This window comes from Macaca fascicularis, chromosome 4, assembly GCF_037993035.2.
Source record: "Macaca fascicularis isolate 582-1 chromosome 4, T2T-MFA8v1.1".
NCBI lineage: Eukaryota > Metazoa > Chordata > Mammalia > Primates > Cercopithecidae > Macaca > Macaca fascicularis.
The window spans coordinates 115,965,787-115,986,056 of record NC_088378.1 but is presented as its reverse complement, the minus strand read 5'-3'; the positions used below and the strand labels follow the sequence as shown (position 1 = coordinate 115,986,056).

At 34.3% G+C, this 20,270-nt stretch overlaps 1 protein-coding gene across 2 annotated transcripts in view; it reads right to left on the bottom strand.

Moving 5' to 3' along the window:
• Nucleotides 1–8,632: 8,632 nt before the first annotated feature.
• The window catches only part of BMP5 (bone morphogenetic protein 5), a 123,258-nt gene continuing 111,620 nt past the window's right edge, over nucleotides 8,633–20,270 (bottom strand). For both annotated transcript variants that reach the window (XM_005552690.5, XM_045391077.3), the window contains 3 exons: nucleotides 15,206–15,282; nucleotides 13,781–13,891; nucleotides 8,633–10,450 (listed from right to left, as the gene is read on the bottom strand). In XM_005552690.5, coding sequence (XP_005552747.1) covers nucleotides 10,301–10,450; nucleotides 13,781–13,891; nucleotides 15,206–15,282 — 338 coding nt within the window. In that variant the 3' untranslated portion in view covers nucleotides 8,633–10,300. The remainder of the gene's footprint in view (nucleotides 10,451–13,780; nucleotides 13,892–15,205; nucleotides 15,283–20,270) is intronic.

The window sequence follows — 20,270 nt, the reverse complement described above, 5'->3', positions numbered from 1 at the left end:
TAGGAGAAGAATCCTTAGGTGGTATGTGTGTGAATGCTCTTCTTAACATTTTTATATTTATGGCTTTCAAAATTATTTTACCAATTTATATTCCCACCAGCAACATAATACACAATAATATTCTCTTCAACCATGTTAAAACATTCTTTAAAAATTATTTGCCAATCCAGTGTGTATTGTGACATTACTTTGGTCTTTGTCTTTTCATAAATGTTAGTGGAGTTGAACATTGTTTTATATATCCCTTGGCCATAACTGGCTTGATAACGATTATTTCAAACAGATAAAGTATTTTTCTTTCTAATTGATTGTTTGGCACTCTTTATATCCTTATGAGGAGATGCTTGAAAGAAAAAGTAAGAAAACAGACTTCTGCAATGTGTTCATTCTAGTTTAACACACAGCCAACTTGGATAAGCTCTTTCAAATCAGCTCCTACAACATTATCTAGGATGTAGCATTTCCTATGAGAGCTGTTAGAAACCTTGAATACTAAAACAGATAAAATATGAAGCATTTTAGAAGACTTCTTCAGGCTCTAGAGACAAGGCTTGAGGTACTGATGTTCAAAACTAGTAAAGCTGAAATAAGAGAAACCAGCACAGATTTTAAAAATGCATCCAAAAATTCTACATATTTTATTAGTATTGTCACAGAACACATTATTATGTCTAATAATAACATATCTTATCCCAATAATATGTTCCACTTACAGAATGATCACACTAATACTGCAACATCTAGAAGTGTTTGGATTAATATTAACATTGTTTCCCCATGACACAAATTCTTCTGGACTAGTACTTAGTATTCTTTGGAAAACAAACTTTCTTGATAACTAGGTCTTAATGCAAAAAATATAGCAAGTTTACAAAAAGAAAGTAGATGTAATTTTAGCACAAAATAAAGCTGTGTAAACCAAGTAAATCTTAAGAATATATAAAGGACCTTAATCAAAAGGAAGGCAGAACTATCTTGTCAATGGTGAGAGATGAGGGTGATCAAATACTAATATCGCTTCTGCAAAGGGTTTTCCAAAGTCTTTTCTTGGAGAGCCATCTTAATGTTCAGTGGTATTTTAAATCGGAGACACCTTCTTTATGTCTCTCCTAAACCTTTTATGCTACAATTTAAGCTCTTTTTTTTCTCACCACATATACAGTATTGGTGAAAAATATGTATTACTTTTTTGTTTTTCATTAAAAATTCATATTCATGTAGCATTTATATCGATGAAATGTTATACGAATGTTCCCAGATGTTTAGCTTCATTCTTTTATATTTTTTTCCCTCACTGCTGTATTCATTTTCCCAAAAGCTCCTTGGACTACCTGAAAGTTTCAGCAAGTGAAGACATTTAGTAACTAGTACCTAGATTTTATTTTCTGAAAAACATATAGAGATTTCCAAATGACCCTTCTCATTAAACAGAGATAACTTCATTCCTAAAGTCCTGTGGCATAAGAAACATCCCCAGCACTATGCTGATGGACTTCACCTCAATACCTGTTTTCCACAGGTAGACCCTGGTGTGACTTAGCTGAGCAGTAAAAGTTGGAGGAGGGTTCTTATTTACTTCCAGTACTTCGCACCTACAGTAGTAATCTCGCTGATGATATGGTTTTAAATGCCATTACATGCTGATGACTTACAGATTTATATCTCTGGCCAGTATGTCTCCTGCAACATCAGGACTTATATTTCTAACTGCTTTCTGGGCATCTCACTCTGACATTAACATGCCCATAACCAAGGTCTCAACTATTTGGAACAATTCCTTTCTGTCCTAGATTGAACCTAATAAATGATTCCTCCTTCTTTCCAGTTACTTGAGCCATTTTAACAGGAATTCTTAACTCACTTTAGATGTTTGTCCCCCCAAATCTCATGTTGAAATGTGATCCCCAGTGTTAGAGGTGAGGCCTAGCAGGAGGTGTTTGTGTCATGAGGGCAGATGCCTCATGAATGGCATGATGTCCTCCTGGTGGTTCGAAGTTCAAGCAAGATCTGGTTGTATGAAATAGTCTGGGACCTCTCTCTCCTCTCTCTTGCTCCCTCTCTTGCCATGTAACACACTGGCTCCCCTTTTTGCCTTCTGCCATAAGTAAAAGCTTCCCAAGCCTTCTCCATAAGCCAAGCAGATGGTGCCATGTTTGTATAGCCTAAATAACCATGAGCCAAATAAACTTCTTTTCTTTAGAATTCACCCAGTCTCAGGTACTTCTTTAGAGCAATGCAGAGTGGAATAATACATTCACTCTCTTCTCACACCCCATTAACATACCTTATCAACTCTGCCTGTGAAATATTTCCAGATTCCAATCACCTCTCATCACCTCTGCCATTACCATGCTAGTCCAAGTTATCCTATTTTCTAGGCCTGGCTTATTTCAGTGTCTTCTAACCTGCCCTCCTTTCTTTCTGCCTTTACTGTAACACCCAGTATTCTCCTCACATGGCCAGATTCCTTTTAAAATACAAGTCATGGCCTCTTCTGCTCAAAACCTCCAAATGGCTATGCATCTCTGAGTAAAAATTCAAAGTCCTTCCAGTGGCCTTCAAGATCCTATACAACCTGGCTTCCTGCTATCAGCCTACACTTGTGTTCTTCCTCTTTTCCCATCAGTCGCTCTGCATGACCACAATGGTCTCCTTGCTGTGTTTCTAATATGCCAACCATATTTCTGCAATCGTTGCTATCTTTGCCTGAAATGCCCTTCTCATGGATATCTACATAAATCATTCATTTTGTCTCTATGCCCAATTCTGTATCACCACTATGTGAATTAGGCAACACTTTCTACCTTGATGGGAGGCTTTTTTTCCATCTTATAATTTAGAAAAACGAAATCATCCTGTGGGTTTCATATTGCGTTTCTTGTTTTATCTAGATCAGCATACTCTAAAAGTGAGAGATGCTTGGGGTCTACTGGTTTGAAAATAAGGAAATTAAATCCCCTCACTTTCTCAATTTTGGTGATATTTCTATTAGATGTGCTATTTATTTCCCATTAAACCATAAATTAGGCCATTTTCCAATTATTTCTAAACCATTTATTGAGCATCAACTCTATCTTTGTGATAACTTTTTGAGGAATTGATAAATTAATGAACATGCTAAGATTTCCTTATCTTTCAATGTAGATGGAGTATATTTCCAAATAACTGTAGTAACTGACGTAATAGGATGATGTGAAGCATGTATCAACATAAGAGTGCTATAGTTATTTATCAGAGGGATTAAATACACATGGTTGGTGTATTTGGTCATTTTGAAGGAATTCACAAATGAGAAAAGTCTCTAGGAATCAACAGAATATCAGCAGGCAAAACTTAGAGAGGACATTACTGGTGAATTTAAAAAAATGTTTTCAAGGTGCGTTGGGGGATACAGAGTAGTTAAACTTATTTTCACTTAATAACAGCCCTCAATAATAGAAGGTTAGTGTGAGATCAGATCCATTGGGCCCCTATGTTCAATAGTCAATATTTTTCAAATATTTCCTCTTTCTATCATGACATCCTTGGAGAAATGTTTGCCATCTCAAACTATTTAAAGTCCTAAGTAGAACACCTTAGAAAGGCTTATTGACCTCAAGATGTATTGTTTGGCACAATATTGTTGACTTTCACCTTTAAAACAAGTAATGGTCAAATAACCAGCCACTATGTAACACGTGTCTTTGCTCCTCCGTCTTCCTCCATGATAGTGAAACCTCCCCAGCCATGTAGAACTGTGAGTCCCTTAAACTTCTTTCCTTTATAAATTACCCACTCTTGGGTATGTGCTTATAGCAAAGTGAGAACGGACTAATACACCTGTCATATTTGCTTGAAAATAATGTATATTCTGCAGTGTTCTATATATGTTCATTAAGTCATATTCGTTAATAAGGCATCTGCTGTATTCTCAGTAATCTTTTTTCCTGTTAATCCATCAATGTTTGCTAAAAATCCTTCACTAAAATTGTACACTTTTGATTTATCCTTATAGTTCTAACAATTTATAATTTATTCACTTCTAAAACATAATATTAGGTACACTTAAGCTTATTAAACTTAAGAATGATTGAAAACCTTATCAATATGTGTTGATCTTCATTGTCTCTAGTAATGATCGTTTTGTGTTAAAGTGTAAACACACTTTATACATATGATTAAGTCAGAGTTTTTGTTTGTTGTTGACTATTGCTGTCCTGATATGTATTTCCCTTCATTTTACTTTAAACTTTTCTGTGGTTTTGTGTCTTTAAATAACATGTAGCTACTGGTTGAAGTTACTATTTTTAAATCTAATATGGTAATAGTGACTTTTCAATCCACTTACATTTAACATTTTATGAGATTATCTGGATGTGTTTTGGGCCGGGTGAGGGGAGGCAGTGGTGGGGTCAGGGTCTTACTCTGTCACCCAGGGAGGAGTGGCATGATCAGAGTGCACTGCAGTCTCCATCTCCTAGGCTCATGACATTCTCCCACCTTAGCCTCCCATGTATCTGGGACTACAGGAACATGCCACAATGTCAGGCCAATTTTACATTTTTTAAGTAGAGATGAGATCTCACTATGTTGCCCAGGCTGGCTAAACTCCTGAGCCCAAATAATCCTCTCTCTTTGGTCTCCCAAATGCTGGAATTACAGATGTGAGCCACCACACTCGGCCTGGATTTCTATCATATTACTCTATGCAACATTTCTCCCTTTTAATGTGTCTCTTGTTATCTTTTCCTCCTCCTTTTTTTTTTTTTTTTTTTTTTTTTTGTGACAGAGTCTCGCTCTGTCACCCAGGCTGGAGTGCAGTGGCTGGATCTCAGCTCACTGCAAGCTCCGCCTCCCAGGTTCACGCTATTCTCCTGCCGCAGCCTCCCAAGTAGCTGGGACTACAGGTGCCCGCCATCTCGCCCGGCTAGATTTTTGTATTTTTTTAGTAAAGACGGGGTTTCAGCGGGTTAGCCAGGATGGTCTCGATTTCCTGACCTCGTGATCCGCCCATCTCGGCCTCCCAAAGTGCTGGGATTACAGGCTTGAGCCACCGCGCCCGGCCCCTTTATTTATTTTGTTGAAATAATTGCATTTTATCACATTGCAATTACTGGTTTAGAACAGGGGTCAAAAATCTACAATTCAAGGACCCAAATCCAATCCAATACATCTTTGTAAATAAAGTTTTATTGTAATATACCTACACTCGCTCGTTTAGGTATTATTTATGTTGCTTTCACACTACAGATGCGGAGTAGAGTAGTTGGAATAAAACTACAAAGCCTAAACTATGTACTGTCAGGTCTCTACAGAAAAAGCGTGCTGACCCTTATTTAGAAGATATATATTGTTTTTCTGGTCTTTTATCTTTGCACTTAAAACTTTACCACGAATTCTGAGACCAAATCAAATTTAATCATCATCATCGAGTAAAATGCAAAACATGTATTTTTAGTCATCTACCTTCTAGCATATAGTCCATAGTTTCACTGTGTTTTAAACTCTGTGTTAACTCTTTAAACACTATTCTAACTCTACTCTGCTTTTTAAACTATGGTTGTTAAACGATATTTATTTTAATCTATCCCCCATGTTTACTATTTTTTACTTATCATTTTTGCATATATTTCCTTTTGAACTTTATTTTCTTTCTTCCTGAGGTATAGCCATTAGCAGTGGCTTTGCTATTAATGATAAATTCTTTTTCAGTTTCCGTTTTATTGTCTCAAAAATGTTTTAATTTGCCCTAACTATTGAAGATAGTTTTGCAGGACATAGAATTCTAAGTAAGTTATTTTTCCTTATCAATTTAAAGACAGTAATTATAAGTTGACTGACTTTGAAGTTGAGATGAGTTTGATTGAGAAGCGTACTGTTAGCCCAAAAATTGTCCCCAATTTTCTGGAAGACTGATTAGATGGATGTTAGATCTCCCTTTAGTCCCCATGTACTTTTAGTTCTCTGTTAGATTTTCCATCTCTATCTGGCTCAATGCTGCCTTCTGGATAGTTTCTTCAGATCTGTCAGCCAGCTCACTATCTCTTTTGTTCTTGATATCAAAACCACTATTGATCACATCCAATAAAGTTTAAAGATTTTTCTTCTTAGATGTTTTATTTAGTCATTTAAAATCTTTTTATACTTATGTTTTTATTTTTGAAAAAATCACATAAAATATACTTACTTATATTCTATATCCAATAATTCAGTAAACAAGACAGTTACGAGTTTGGTGTTAGCATTTTTTCTTACACCTCTTATAGTGCCTTGTTTGTACATTTATTGTGATACTTTTTGTTTTGTTTGTTTGTTCCTTTGGTTGTTTTGGTGTGAGCTTATATTCCTTAGTGTATTTTCAGTGGGAGTTCCTTGGGTCACAGGTTAAATGTCAAGTTCCAAAAGAGAAATTTTGCATTTGCTTCTCTCAAATGCTTTTTCAGCTTCACTAATCAGATCAGAGACTTTTAAGACTTACATTTATGCCATAACTGCACACGAGTATATGTGTATGTGTAGATGCCATACATAGTGTGACTTCTAGTCTGTCTCTTGTCGCACGGAAAGGTCATTGAAACCAAAGCTCCGGGCAAATAGAAATCAGAAAATGCTACTAATGCAGTACTCATTTCTCCCCTGTACGTGTGTGTGTGTTGCTAGAGAAAGTGATACGTAGTCTAAGCTCTCTTATTGGGCTTATGCTCAAGTTTGAGAATTTTTCTCCTACTTTTTTCTGCAGATACCTGAAAGAAAATATAGTCCAGCTTTTTAAGTAAGTTCTATATTTAACTATATAGTATTATCCGCAATGAACTTATATATATATAGCTTATGTCTCACTAAACTCTTGAGTTAGGTCCTGTTTCCAGACTGATGAATTCTTGAGGCTCTTTATGCAGTATTAGCTACTTTATTTTCTTCTCTATAATTTGCAGAAGTTGAGGATCTACTGTATCTACCCATCCCCTACTTTGACCTTTCAGATTTGATTTGATTTGATTTGATTTTTGAGACGGAGTTTTGCTCCTGTTGCCTAGGTTGGAGTGCAATGGCACGATCTCAGCTCATTGAAACCTCTGCCTCCCAGGTTCAAGCAATTCTCCTGAGTCAACTTCCCAACTAGCTGGGATTACAGGCATGTGCCACCACAATCAGCTAATTTTTTATTTTTAGTGGAGATGGGGTTTCACCATGTTGGTCAGGCTGGTCTCAAACTCATGACCTCAGGTGATCCACCCACCTCAGCCTCCCAAAATGCTGGGGTTACAAATGTGAGCTACCACGCCTGGACCAGAATTGATTTTAGGCTAACTGACTTAGTGAAGTTGAAACAAGGATGCAAAAGTTAACATGCATGCTTTTGATTTTTGAAATTTCTTTGTAATTTTTAAAGGCTATATCTGATGTGACTTTTCCTGCCTTTGAAATCTGTCTTTAAAACAGCCTTTAATAAATATCACAATAGACTTTTAAAATCTGGCAGAGCCTTTGCTATTTAAAATTGCTAACTTGGTTACAGCATCATTTTCTACTTAAATAAGCATTGACATTGATTGTTACTTTTTGTACTTTCTCTTCAATTATGATCTTAAAGAAACTTGATAAAACACAGATGTATACCTGTATACCAAGAATTTTTATGCTTTATCAGCAAAGGCATCTTCACTTCTAACTTTAAAAACTTCCAGACAAAAAAAAAAAAAAATTGTGAAAGGAAAAATAGGTAATCTGAGATGGAAATTAGATAATAGTGAGCACTGGACTGAACAGTTATTAGATGGTTACTTGTGTTTGGGAATGAGGACTTCTTCTGACTTGAATGGAACTGCAACATAAGCTAATTATTCATCGTAAATGTCTTGGGAGATGGTATCTGCCAGCTTGTGAAGTACCCAGTAGACTCTGGCTTGGGTTTGATGATGATGATACAAGGATTATAAAATGACAGTCCTTAGTTGAGAAAAAAAAAAATTTGGATTTTCTGCCTGTGTTTTCTTAATTTCTTTAATGTAGACTATTTATTTTTGCCTTAGTTTTAAAGAATTTGAATATTTATGATTTATGCCATTCTATTTCCAAAAAGGATTATGGCCACTTTACAGAATAAAAAAAAGTATAAAGCAGATAAATTAAAAATAATCAAAAAAACAAGTACATCATTAACAAACTAAAAAGATCTGAATGAAGATCTGTTAAAATAGGCCAAATTATTCTGGTTTCTGGTAATAGCTTGGGTATCACCAAGTTAATACTAAGAGTTTACTGTAATAGTTATTAGAAAATAATGTGACTGAGTATATGTGCATATTATACACATAGGTAATTCTAGAAAATGCAAAAACACTGATGCCAATTATCTCCCTTCTCATATGAAAAAGAACAAATGAGGTATTTCCCCATCCTAATTTTTTTTGCTATTTTTAAAATTTGTTGTTTGAACAGATTAAGAAAAATCTTTAATTCATGGATTGTTGCTTTGCACATTTAATAGTGAGATAATTATTAACAACACAAGAAACAATTTTAGCAATTAAGAACAACAAAGAATCATGTGATCCACACTTTGCATTTGATAAATATTCTTATAGTCTCAATTTATGACATACTTACATTTTGTATTCCTTTTAAATAAAGAACCAAATCAAGAACAGCAGAAATTAGCATCTGTTTTATTTTAAAATATGGAAATATATTTAAACAGCACATTTAAAGAATAAAATAATAGACTTCCATTTCTTATTCTCTCAATGGTACACCATTAATCAAAAATATATTACTTAACGTCCCCATTAATATAGTTACTGTCAAATTTTCTTTAAGATAAACTGTATTTCAAAACAACATTTTAATATACCTGAATTACAAACAAAGCCATAACATTTTTGAAGACACTTTTAAGTTTTGTTTGAAAGATCCAAAAGGATGATTAATAAGTGGTGCTTTATGAATATTTTAGATTAACTGTAAATAAGCCTAACCACAGAGTCACCATAAAATAGCAAGTTATCATTCTGAAGATCATTCTTCAAAAAGTCAGTGTGTGTTAAAGAAAGGCCTTACAGGGCATTCCAATAGATAGAGAAAATAAATTAATTTTAGAGGGAAGAACACACATGCACACACCCACATAACCCCCCGCCCCAGAACCTTCCTGTTTGGAATTATTTGTGCTTGGAAGAAGGTTTACAGAATCCCTTTACAAAATACGGTTTTCATTGAGCTCACTCTCAAAGATATGAAAAATGAATTTCAGCTGTTCTTCAGAAATGGCAATTCTGTCAAAGCCATTCTGGGACTTTTGGCAATTTCCACCGGTTCAGTTTCAGTGCTTTTACTTCTAAATAAAATCCCTTGCATCACATCAATCAGCAAACTCAGTTATAAAGGAGAGTTAAAGAAAATGGTTCTGTCGGCATCTTCTGCTCTTGTACATTTTATGCATGCAGTGACTCCTGCCCGTGGGGAGGAAAGTGAAGCCCATGTAAATGTTTATTTATTTCGGACTAGGTTTTTAAATCTAAAAAAAAAAAAAAATCTGCAGCAGTAGTGTTCTAGATAATAGGCAGATATGATTTATCTGAGGTAAGAAGGTTGTACTACAGTTAGTGTTAACTTGGAAAGCTATGGACACAGGCTCAAGCCTGTCTTCTGAAGCTTTGAGCTCTTTGCAAAATCTACAATCCACAAGCCAAAAAGGAACATGCTCCTACAGTTACACCAGTTCTATTAAAGCAAACAGTTAAAACAATTATGTGCAATCTTTCAGCTTCTATGTTCTGCCTACTGTTTATTTATTCAAATCCAGTTCAACATTTCACTTTATCTAATGAAGCAGGAACTCTGAAAGAGAAATTGTGTTTATCCAAGCATTTTTGTTTGGGTTGTTATTTTTTTAAGTCTTATTTCTAAATAAATATCCTATCGTGGTTTTCATTGGCACAATATAAATAAATTATTCAATTTCCTTCCACAATATTAAACAGTCAAAGGAGTTCTGTCTAATCTCAGAAAATTATATAAAATTGTATTTGAAAAAAATGTTGAAATGGAATTGAATGGACTCAGCATAACCCATTGAAAATTAGACTAGATGATCTATTGTATAATGTAGTGGCCTATAAATTTTACGGATAAAGCATCCACAAAAGAGAATATATACCTTTAAATAAATAAAAATGACTATATACATGATATTGTACTTAGGAAAATAGTCAAAATGAGCCAGACTAATTTTAGGAAATTCCCTGTTTGTCTGAAAGTATGCTTTTTATTGCAGCCATAAATCTTAATACAGATCTTTTGTTATTATCAATATTTAATATTAGTGGCAGCCACATGAGCGTACTACCATATTTCTATATTTTTTCAAAATGACATTGGAGCTGTCATCAAAGTACAGAACAGAGATGGCATTTAATTTGGTTGGAGCACAACAAGGCTTTGGTACGTGATCAGGAAACATCAGATGAACCTGGGAAAGGAAAAAAAGTTTTGTTTTATTAAGAAATAAAATACACATTTTCTTACAGTTTTAAAATGATATGCTTGTTTTATCACTCAAAATCAGGCACACCGTTAAGCTCATCGCCCTTCTCCCATTTATGTTCCATGACTAGGGTGAGGGACTGAAAGATGTGTTCTTAAGCATTAACACCTGGAATCAACCCACCCATTTCAATTATGTGTTTGAACCTTGAAAAATATCTCACCAAGTAAAGAAAACTTCCTCTATAGAATATTCAGTGGAAGTTTTCCTAGGGAAAGAACACAGCAACTAGCAGTCTGTTGCTTTTAGTTGAAATGACTATTTCTATACTTATCATGAGGAATATGGAAGTTATAAGAAAAAAAATCAATGAAAACACATAGTTGCAGAAAGATTTGGATCTAAGAATTCCCTTTTAAAAGGAAAATTAAACAAATCACACATTTTATGCCAACTCTTAATTTTCCATGGTAAAAGAAGCATAAAGATCATAATAAAATAAAATCCACATATAATCCAATACTTGCCTTTAAGCAATGATTTCAGCTCTTTGTAGAATTTTTTTTTATCACATTGGCTGGAGTTTAATATCCATATACTTTTTTCTCCCTTGCCTGCCCACTAGACAACTGACAAAAAGCAGGCTAAGCTAAATCAGAAGCAAAGGGCCTAGATGCTTTACAAATGAACATCCACCTCCCCAGAAGCCTAAAAAGGTGTCTGTACATGGAAAGTGAAATGCTTAAGGGTTGATAATAATTTTGATCAGACTGGCAGTCTGCCTATGATTTGAAATAATTGAGCAAAGAGCCAGAACACAGTTCTCCGCTTTCCCACCCACCTATTCTGGCCCTTCCCCCAGAGGAGTTTATGGGAAATCCCACTGATGAGTCTTATGGGATCCACAAAAAGCAAATACAACCTCTTACGGTTTTGGCTGTACAACGTCCTGGCTGAAATGATATAGGAGCCTTGCATGTGGACAGAAACAGCAGGAAAAATGAGGTGACCTGACATTGAAATTTCCTAAGACCTCACAAAACTAAATGTTGGATATTTTCTACAAATTTCTGATGCAGCTTATGTCCTTCATCAGCTTTATCTTCCATAACCCACACATACATGATTGATAATTCCGCTGTTTCAATGGCCTTGGCAGTCTACCGGGAAAAAAAAATGGATTGTTCTTGAATGGTTTCTTAATATATTAGTCACAAACATACTTTCCTCTCTCTTTTTGTTTCATGTCCTTCACAGAACAAACATAAAGCATGCACAACACCAGGAGAAAAAAAAAAAATCAAACTTCCCGGTATGCTCCAGTTTTGCTATGACTTATGTCCTACATCCCAGGGTGGAGATACAGAGCAGACTCTTGTTCCAAGTTTGTGTCACTTTTTTTTAAGTTTGTTTTTCGATACTTTACTACAGCCATAAGAGCTGAACATATGTATTTATTTATTTTAAAAAAGAAAAAATGAGAGAAGGGGGGGTATTTGACAAATGGTATTTTTCAGTAAGTAGGCACTGCTTAGCCTGAGTGAATCTTTGATACATTAGATCCATATCTAAGGAAACAAAAGTCTGCTTTCATAGTCATCGAAATGATGATAAAAAGAGGCAAAGAACTTTCTGAGAAATTAAGTAGCATTACTTCAACTGATAGGAGTTATTCTACGACCTTACAGAAAGACAGTGATCTTGAAGTTCTCTTCATAGGATGAAACAACAGCATTCTTTATCTGATATGCTTTCATGTCAACATGAATTCTCATATACAAAGAGAAAAGTTAACTTCTTAGAAATCATTTTAGTGGTAGAAGTTTGAATGCAAAACATCCATCCCTGCAAAGCCTACCTACTTCCATACTCCCGGAAACAGTATTCCATATAAAGAGAGCTTATATTTACAGATAGCAAAGGTGAAGTCATATCAGACTTTAAAATCCTCCCAGAAATTTACTCTATGCCTTGTATATGGCACTAAAGTAGGCATTCTCACTGGTCATGAATCAATAAAAAGAAGAATTTTTATAAATTGCTTTAAAAATATTTGCTTTATCTTTCTGTTGCCCTCTAGCCCAAGGTTATTTCCAGTCTTTGATAATGTTCATGCTCTAGTTGTTATAGATTACATGTTTTGGTGTCTAGCTATTCTGTAGTATTTTATGAAGTCAATAAAGATGCCAGTAAATATCAAGTCATTCAAGTATTTGATTTTGCCAGTTCATATAGATGATTGTTTATTAAGAAGGAAACTAGGCTACTCCTTAATTCAGCTTTAAATTTTAAATTAATTGTGGGGGAAATTAGCAAGCTTATAGAGAGTTAAATCTTCACAAATCTTAAGAGTAATTCTTTCTTTTTCCATAAATATGCTTCAGCCACAAAGATAGGTTTTTCTACTATCTACTTTTCTCTTACTGGCATCCACCAATTAATTCCACTCCCATCAAGCCTTGATTCTAAAATAATATGTTCTCTCCCATTCTTCTTAAATACAAAATTTAAAATTTTTATATTAGCCCAAACATTGATTTAAAATTATATCACATAGTCTGGTATGTCTGCTAGGAGCCTCTCGTTTAGTCTTCTGGGGAGAGTTCCTCTGCCAAATCAATAGGTCAGATACTATGAGGTACATCAGACTCTCAAAAGGTTTCACGAGCTAGTTAGGTAGAATGCAATCAGTTAATAAAGTCAACCTTTCAGAACCTTATTCATAAAAGTAAGCCTAGATTATTAGAGATTTAATCACTGTTAAGTTTCTGAGAGTAAGGAATAAAGAAAAGGAAGTATAATTTCTACTTTAAAGATTACAGGAGAAGGAGGAGAAGAACAATAAGAAATGTCAATTAGTTGCCCATTTGTGTACTACACTGAAGAACTTTTATAATACCAAAGTGTGTTACAGAACATTCTTAAATAATTAAAAACCCTCAGATGAAATTTAGTACAGCTATTACTCAGTGTTTTTGCAATGATTACTAATGAATTGCTAGGTTAGAAACAGCCCCGGGGAACCTGTGTGCTTAGTCATACAGTTAATGAAGAAACAGTTCAAGATGACCATTTCATGTTATTACTCCAATTTTCCTAGCTGAATCCTTCTCCATTGTGTAATTGGGATTACTCTAAACCAGCCTGAGTTTCCTGACTATACCCACAGTTGTTACTTCAGCTCTAAAAAGAAACAAATGAGTTTGAGAAGATAAAATAATGCATTAAAAATTGTAAATAGATGCTTTCCTCTAAAACAACTTTTTAATATGCTTGCATTCTAAGCTACTTTTAATCCTTCAAAACAAAGCTTACCAGAGTCTGAACTATAGCATGATTTGTGGCATTCATATGAGCGTTAAGTGGAAAAGAACATTCTCCATCACAATAAAATGCAGCGTATCCTTCTGGTGCTATAATCCAGTCCTGACACACACACAAAACAAGAAAAAATAGTATCACCAAAGTAAAAATTAAAAAAAAATTCTTAAAAATTATTGAAATATATTGTATCTGAATAGGTTTACATTCCTGGTCCAACAATTATTCTAATGGAATAACTTTCCCCACACCCTTTAATTTAATTTTAAGCTGAAGTTTAGGACAAAAGTATAAATATTTTCACAAGAAATTGTCCTCTCTAATTACTCCCAAGAGGTAGTTATGTAAGATATTCATAGTATGTATTAAACATGTACACATGAATAAAACTATTATAAGAAAATAGCATTCTAAATATTGTTTAAACAGGAAATGATGAAGTCTGGAAAGTTCAAGTGAACCCAAAAGAAAAAGGAGAAGTTAATTGAGATTATTCTCATTACTTCTTAAGGAATCATTCTTAGTTTTATAAGTCTGACAACATCCTAAAGCCTTAATATCTTTTCTGCATGCTGTTTTTCTTTCAATTCATTCATTAACTTTATAGTCTCTTTGGAAAAAATGAATTGGAGCAAATTCCTAAAAACTGAACATGATAAATTTCGGGAAGCTAAATAATTGGTACATGTATGGTTGCCTTGATATTTTTCCCACAGAGAAATAAAATTTGGCACAAATGTAAGAATTCTTGAGTTATTCACGTTGAAAGTTTATCATAAATTTTGAATATATTTACATTTTAATAGTATTTCTCAATACAAGAACTGATATATGAGAATCCATTGTAATAAAATATTAGGAGAAACCTTAAAATTTCTTTTTAAACTGTCACCATATAAAGCCATTCAAAAATTACTTTGGTGAAATTTTCCTCCTCATCCTGTTTCAAAATGCCATCTAAAGATAGCAATACATTTTTAAGTGCAAGAAAAAAAAATGTCTGTCATCTTCCCCATGACAGGGACATTATAGTTGAGGGCTCTATTTCCTAGCCCAATAGTTGGAGACCCTCAGAGGCTTACTGGAGTTACTTATACTAATATGAACAAATCTTCTATTTATCACAAAATTAAAAGTTTGTAATACTTAAACAACAGCACTCTTTTTTTTTTCTTCCTAAATATCTTAGTGTTCTATGTTTTATTCAACATAGTTTTTTTGTTTGTGAAACCTACTAATCATGTTTCAATGGTAAAAGGTTAATTGAGAAATGAAAATAAAGTGAATAAGCCATATTCTAACTGGTCATGTCAAAAATCATTGGGTATTATTTTGGAAATTTACTGCCAAAGACTATGACTTACTAAGGATTTATGACAATTCAGAAAAAAAGGACCTAAGTTGACTGAAAATTCTTACCTGCCATCCCAGATCCCGGAAGCTCACATAGAGTTCGTGCTTCTTACAGGCTTGTTTTTGCTCACTTGTGTTATAATCTGAAGATAAAAACCACATTTTTAATAAATGGTTGCTTAAAGATATACTAATATTTCTTTTGTGAGATCACTGGTAGGATTTTTTAAAGGGGTTTTATTTGAAGTTGTGGAACATGAATTTCAATCTTAAAGCTAGAACTACTTACTAACCATGTGAACTTCAGTCAAGTTACTTGTCCTGGGTTTCTTCTTCTGTGAGATGTAGACAATACCATTTACCTTATGAAGCTCTAACAAGGATTCTGTTAGGCCATCTGCTTCACAGGGCAGAGTGTGGTGTCTGTCGTTCACTGAGTACCATCTGCTCAACGAATACTTATTAATTCATTCATACTCTAGGGGTACTTAATATATTCATATATATATATACATACACACGCACACACACACACACATATATATTTGTGCAATAATTTTTAACATCTACCACAAGTTGAGCTTCTAATCATCCCCCCCAAAATCCTGTCCAACTGTAGACTTCATTCTTGACTGATGGTAGTTGCCTGGGTTAAAAAATAAAAACCAAAACAAAACAAGAATCAAAATAGTTCTGTTTTTTTTTCTTTCATTTACACATCCAATCCATCAGGAAATCTCACACACTATCTTCACTAAGTCCAAAATGCACCTCCTCTCACGCCCTTAATAATTGGTCTTGGTCCAAGCCACCATCATCTCCAGCATGAATTACTGCAATATCCTCATTGCTAGTCTCCTGGCTTCTGCTCTTGCTCCTCTACAGCAAACTAGTCAAGTGGACCTTTTAACAAGTAAACCTAATTACATCACTTCCCTGCCAGTCCCTCTATGGTCCTCATATCACTAAGAGTGAAATATTCTCAGAGTGGTTATAAGGCTCTCTACATTTTGGTTCCACTATCCCTCTGACTCATTTCCTGTCACTCTTCTTCTCCTTCACCTTGCTCCAGCCATCACACCTTCTTGCTGTTTCACTCACAGTCAGCCTTACTCCCACTTTAGAGGCTTTTCTCTCACTAGTCCCTCTCCCTGGATAGCTACATGGCTAATTCCTGCATCTTCATGTCCTTGCTTAAGCAACATCTCAACAAGGCCTTCACTACCCTTTTAATATTACAACTCTCACCCTGATACACCTGATTTCTCTCACTTTGTTCTGATGTTTTCCCATCTCAATTTTCACTATGCCATTTCTTCATTAATTTATGCATGGCTTCTTGTCTGTTTCCTCCTACTAAAATACAAGCTTCACAAGGGCAAGAATCTTGTTTAGCTCTGTTTTGCTCACTGATGTACCCCTAGTGCCAGGAACAGTGCCTGGCATACAATAAACATTCAAAAAAGTATCTGAGGAGTTAATGGACAAATTTCTCAGAGTGTTCCACAAGGGATTTGAGGCAAGTGAAATACTATCATTACATATTTTGGAATGTAATCTGAAATACCCATAACTTTTTATAATTGTTTTAAATGATTAAATATAAATGCAGAATTTCAATCTTGCACCTGGAATAAAGTAAAACACTGAAGAAACACAGAGATTTATGGAACATTTTTCATTGTTGTCTTATCTGAGGTTTGCTCACATTTTGTACAAACATTCGAAAAACTAGTCCACTTTATTTCCAATATAAAATATTAAATAAATAAAATTAAAAAATAATTTGTTTCACAGTTTTTGTTAAAGTGTCACCTTCCAGTTGAATTACCCTCAACCTCTAACAGAAGTGTAGGCACATTAGAGATCAAAGGAGCCCACCATAGAGGGGCTTACCTCTCATGATTACTTCAAGTAATTATTTGTTTAATGTTAATCTAGAAAACAAGCTAATGATTAAATTTTGAAATCAAGGTATTTTTCTTCTAGGTTATTTATTCCTACTATGCAATTAACTTCATTAAAACAGATTAAATAAGTAGATAATGGGAAATGGAGGAGAGAGGATTTATTTCACACTCTACATTCTGGTTCTTTAGGGAAATATCTCCCTTGGAGCTAACTTTGTTCAGGTAACGGACAAATGCACTTTAGCACTAAACATGACATGGATAAATTTCCTCGATCCTTTTTAGAGAAAAGAAATAATTGATTCTACTATTGGTTTGATTTCACAAACTCCTTGGTATACAAAATAGGGAAAAAAAAAATGTTAGCTATGCCTTGGACCAAAGGGGTCAGCAAACTTTTTCTTTAAAGAGACAGACTGACCCAGCCACCCTATTACTGGGGATATACCCAAAGGATTATAAGTCATGCTTCTATAAAGACACATGCACACACGTTTATTACGGCACTATTCACAATAGCAAAGACTTGGAATCAACCCAAATGTCCATCAGTGACAGACTGGATTAAGAAAATGTGGCACATATACACCATGGAATACTATGCAGCCATAAAAAAGGATGAGTTCATGTCCTTTGTAGGGACATGGATGCAGCTGGAAACCATCATTCTCAGCAAACTATCGCAAGAACAGAAAACCAAATACCGCATGTTCTGACTCATAGGTGGGAACTGAACTATGAGATCACTTGGACACAGGAAAGGGAGCATCACACACCGGGTCCTATTGTGGGGAGGGGGGGTGGGAGAGGGATAGCATTAGGAGATATACCTAATGTAAATGACGAGTTAATGGGTGCAGCACACCAACGTGGCACATGTATACATATGTAACAAGCCTGCACGCTGTGCACATGTACCGTAGAACTTAAAGTATTAAAAAAATAAAATAAAAAAGAGACAGAGAGCAAATATTTTAGGCTAAGTGGTCCCCCCCTCTTGCAACTATTCAATTTTGCTGCTGTAGCATAAAGGCAACCATAGACAATATGTAAATGAATGGGTGTGGCTATATTCCAGTAAAAATTTACGTACGGATACTAAAATTTGAATTTCATATGATTTCCACATGCTACAAAATATTGTCCTTCTTTTCCAAGCAAACATTTAAAAATGGAAAGACCACTCTTAGTAGGTCATACAAAAACAAATGATAGGCTTAATTTGGTTATTGGGCCTTACTTTTTCCAACTCTGCATTAGATAATAATGGGAATATTTATTCATCTTTGTCTTAATTGAAAATATTAAATATGAATAACATTGTAGCCAATAACACATACATGTTTATATGAAAAGCCATAAACTACAAATATAGTTATTTGAATTCAATGTTTATAAAAAATGAAGAAAATAAAACCTAAAAGTCAAAATATATCTGTTCCATATATATGTCTTTTTATGCAGGCTAAGTGATGTATATAATATAACATCATATAAATGTAACAAGCAATGAAATTTATAACAGAATCTGGTTCCAAGAGTCTGATTTCATAGAGCATTAGGACCATATGCTTATTCTGTCAGAAATAAAAATTAATGGATAGTGAGTGAAGTAAATGTTGTACCCAAACTAGAAAAGCCTGCAGTTAGGTTTACTCTAAATGCTTGGCAGAACAAGCTGTGGGCGGAAGGGCAAGGAAATTAGATTTATGTCTTTTAAAATACTGATGGGCAGCCTTTAGGAGATTAATATGAAATGGATATAATTCTGTTGTTAATGAACCTGCCTACAAATGAAAAGTCATGGCATAAATTATTAAAATGTTCTACAATCAACACTAGAAAAAGTAAACCAACACGTCTTATCCATAGTGCAGGTGTTATCAATAATACTTCTCTGTTTTGTCTCTTAATGGTAATAATGTTAGGAAGCCAACGCCAAAATAGTAAAAATATCGTTAAATACTTGTGCAAATTTCTTTATGGTCAATTTCTAGATAGTGTATAAATTTAATCTTCAGTTTGACTTTCTTTAATTTTTTTGTCTTACAATAAAATCATGAAAAACAAAATAAATATGTGGAGGTAAAAGTTGGTAAAACACACAAAAAATCCTGAATGTGATAAGAAGAACACTAGTACACTATTGGTGGAAATGTAAATTAATACAACCATTTTTTTGAGGTTCCTCCCAAAAGTGAAAGTAGAGCTACCATATCATCAAGCAATCTCACCGCTGGGTATATATCCAAAACAAAGGAAATCAATATGTTGAAGATATATCTGCACTCCCATATTGCAGCACTGTTCACAAGATACAGAAGCAACATAAGTGTCCATCAATGGATGAATGGATAAAGAAAATGTGGCACATATACACAGTGGCTTATTATTCAGCCATAAAAAGAATGAAATCTGTCAATTAGAGCAACATGGATGAAACTGGAAGATGTTAAGTGAGGTAAGCCAGTCACAGAGAGACAAATATCCCATGTTCTTAGTCATATGTGTAAGCTAAAAAAAAAAATTGATCTCATGAAGATAAGAGAGTAGAATGGTGGTTACCAAAAGCTGGGAATGGTAGCAGAAAGAGGGGAACAAGAACTGGCTAATGGATAAAAAAAATACAGCTTTTTAAAAAACGTACAGAAGAAATCAGTTGTGGTGTTCAATAGCACAGTATGGTGAAAACGGTTAACAATAATTAATTCTACATTTCAAAATAACTAGAAGACAAGATTAGGAATGTTCCCAATGCAAAGAAATGATAAATATTTGATGTGATGGATATCTTAATTACCTTGATTTGATCATTACACATTGTATACATCTATCAAAATATTGCATGTACCCCATGAATATGTATAATTATTATGTATCAATGAAAACAAATTCCTGAAATCTGCATGGACTTTCAAAGCTCTGCATAATAGTTACTGACAAAAACAAATAAATTAACATGGGATAGACTTTCTGTGAACTGGACAAGAGACAATCAAGTACAAAAACCTTCATACACCATTTTTTTTTCTTCAGAACATAGTATTAGTTTCTTAAGGGGATGAAACACAGATACAGCTATAAAAGCAAATAAAAATTAGAAATAAAATTTAACATTTAACCATGACAACAGCTTAAATGAGCCAAATATGATATGCTGCTGCTTCAAAGCAAAAGAGGAGATATTAGTTTTTTCACTCTTATTTCCCAGAGAGAAAAAG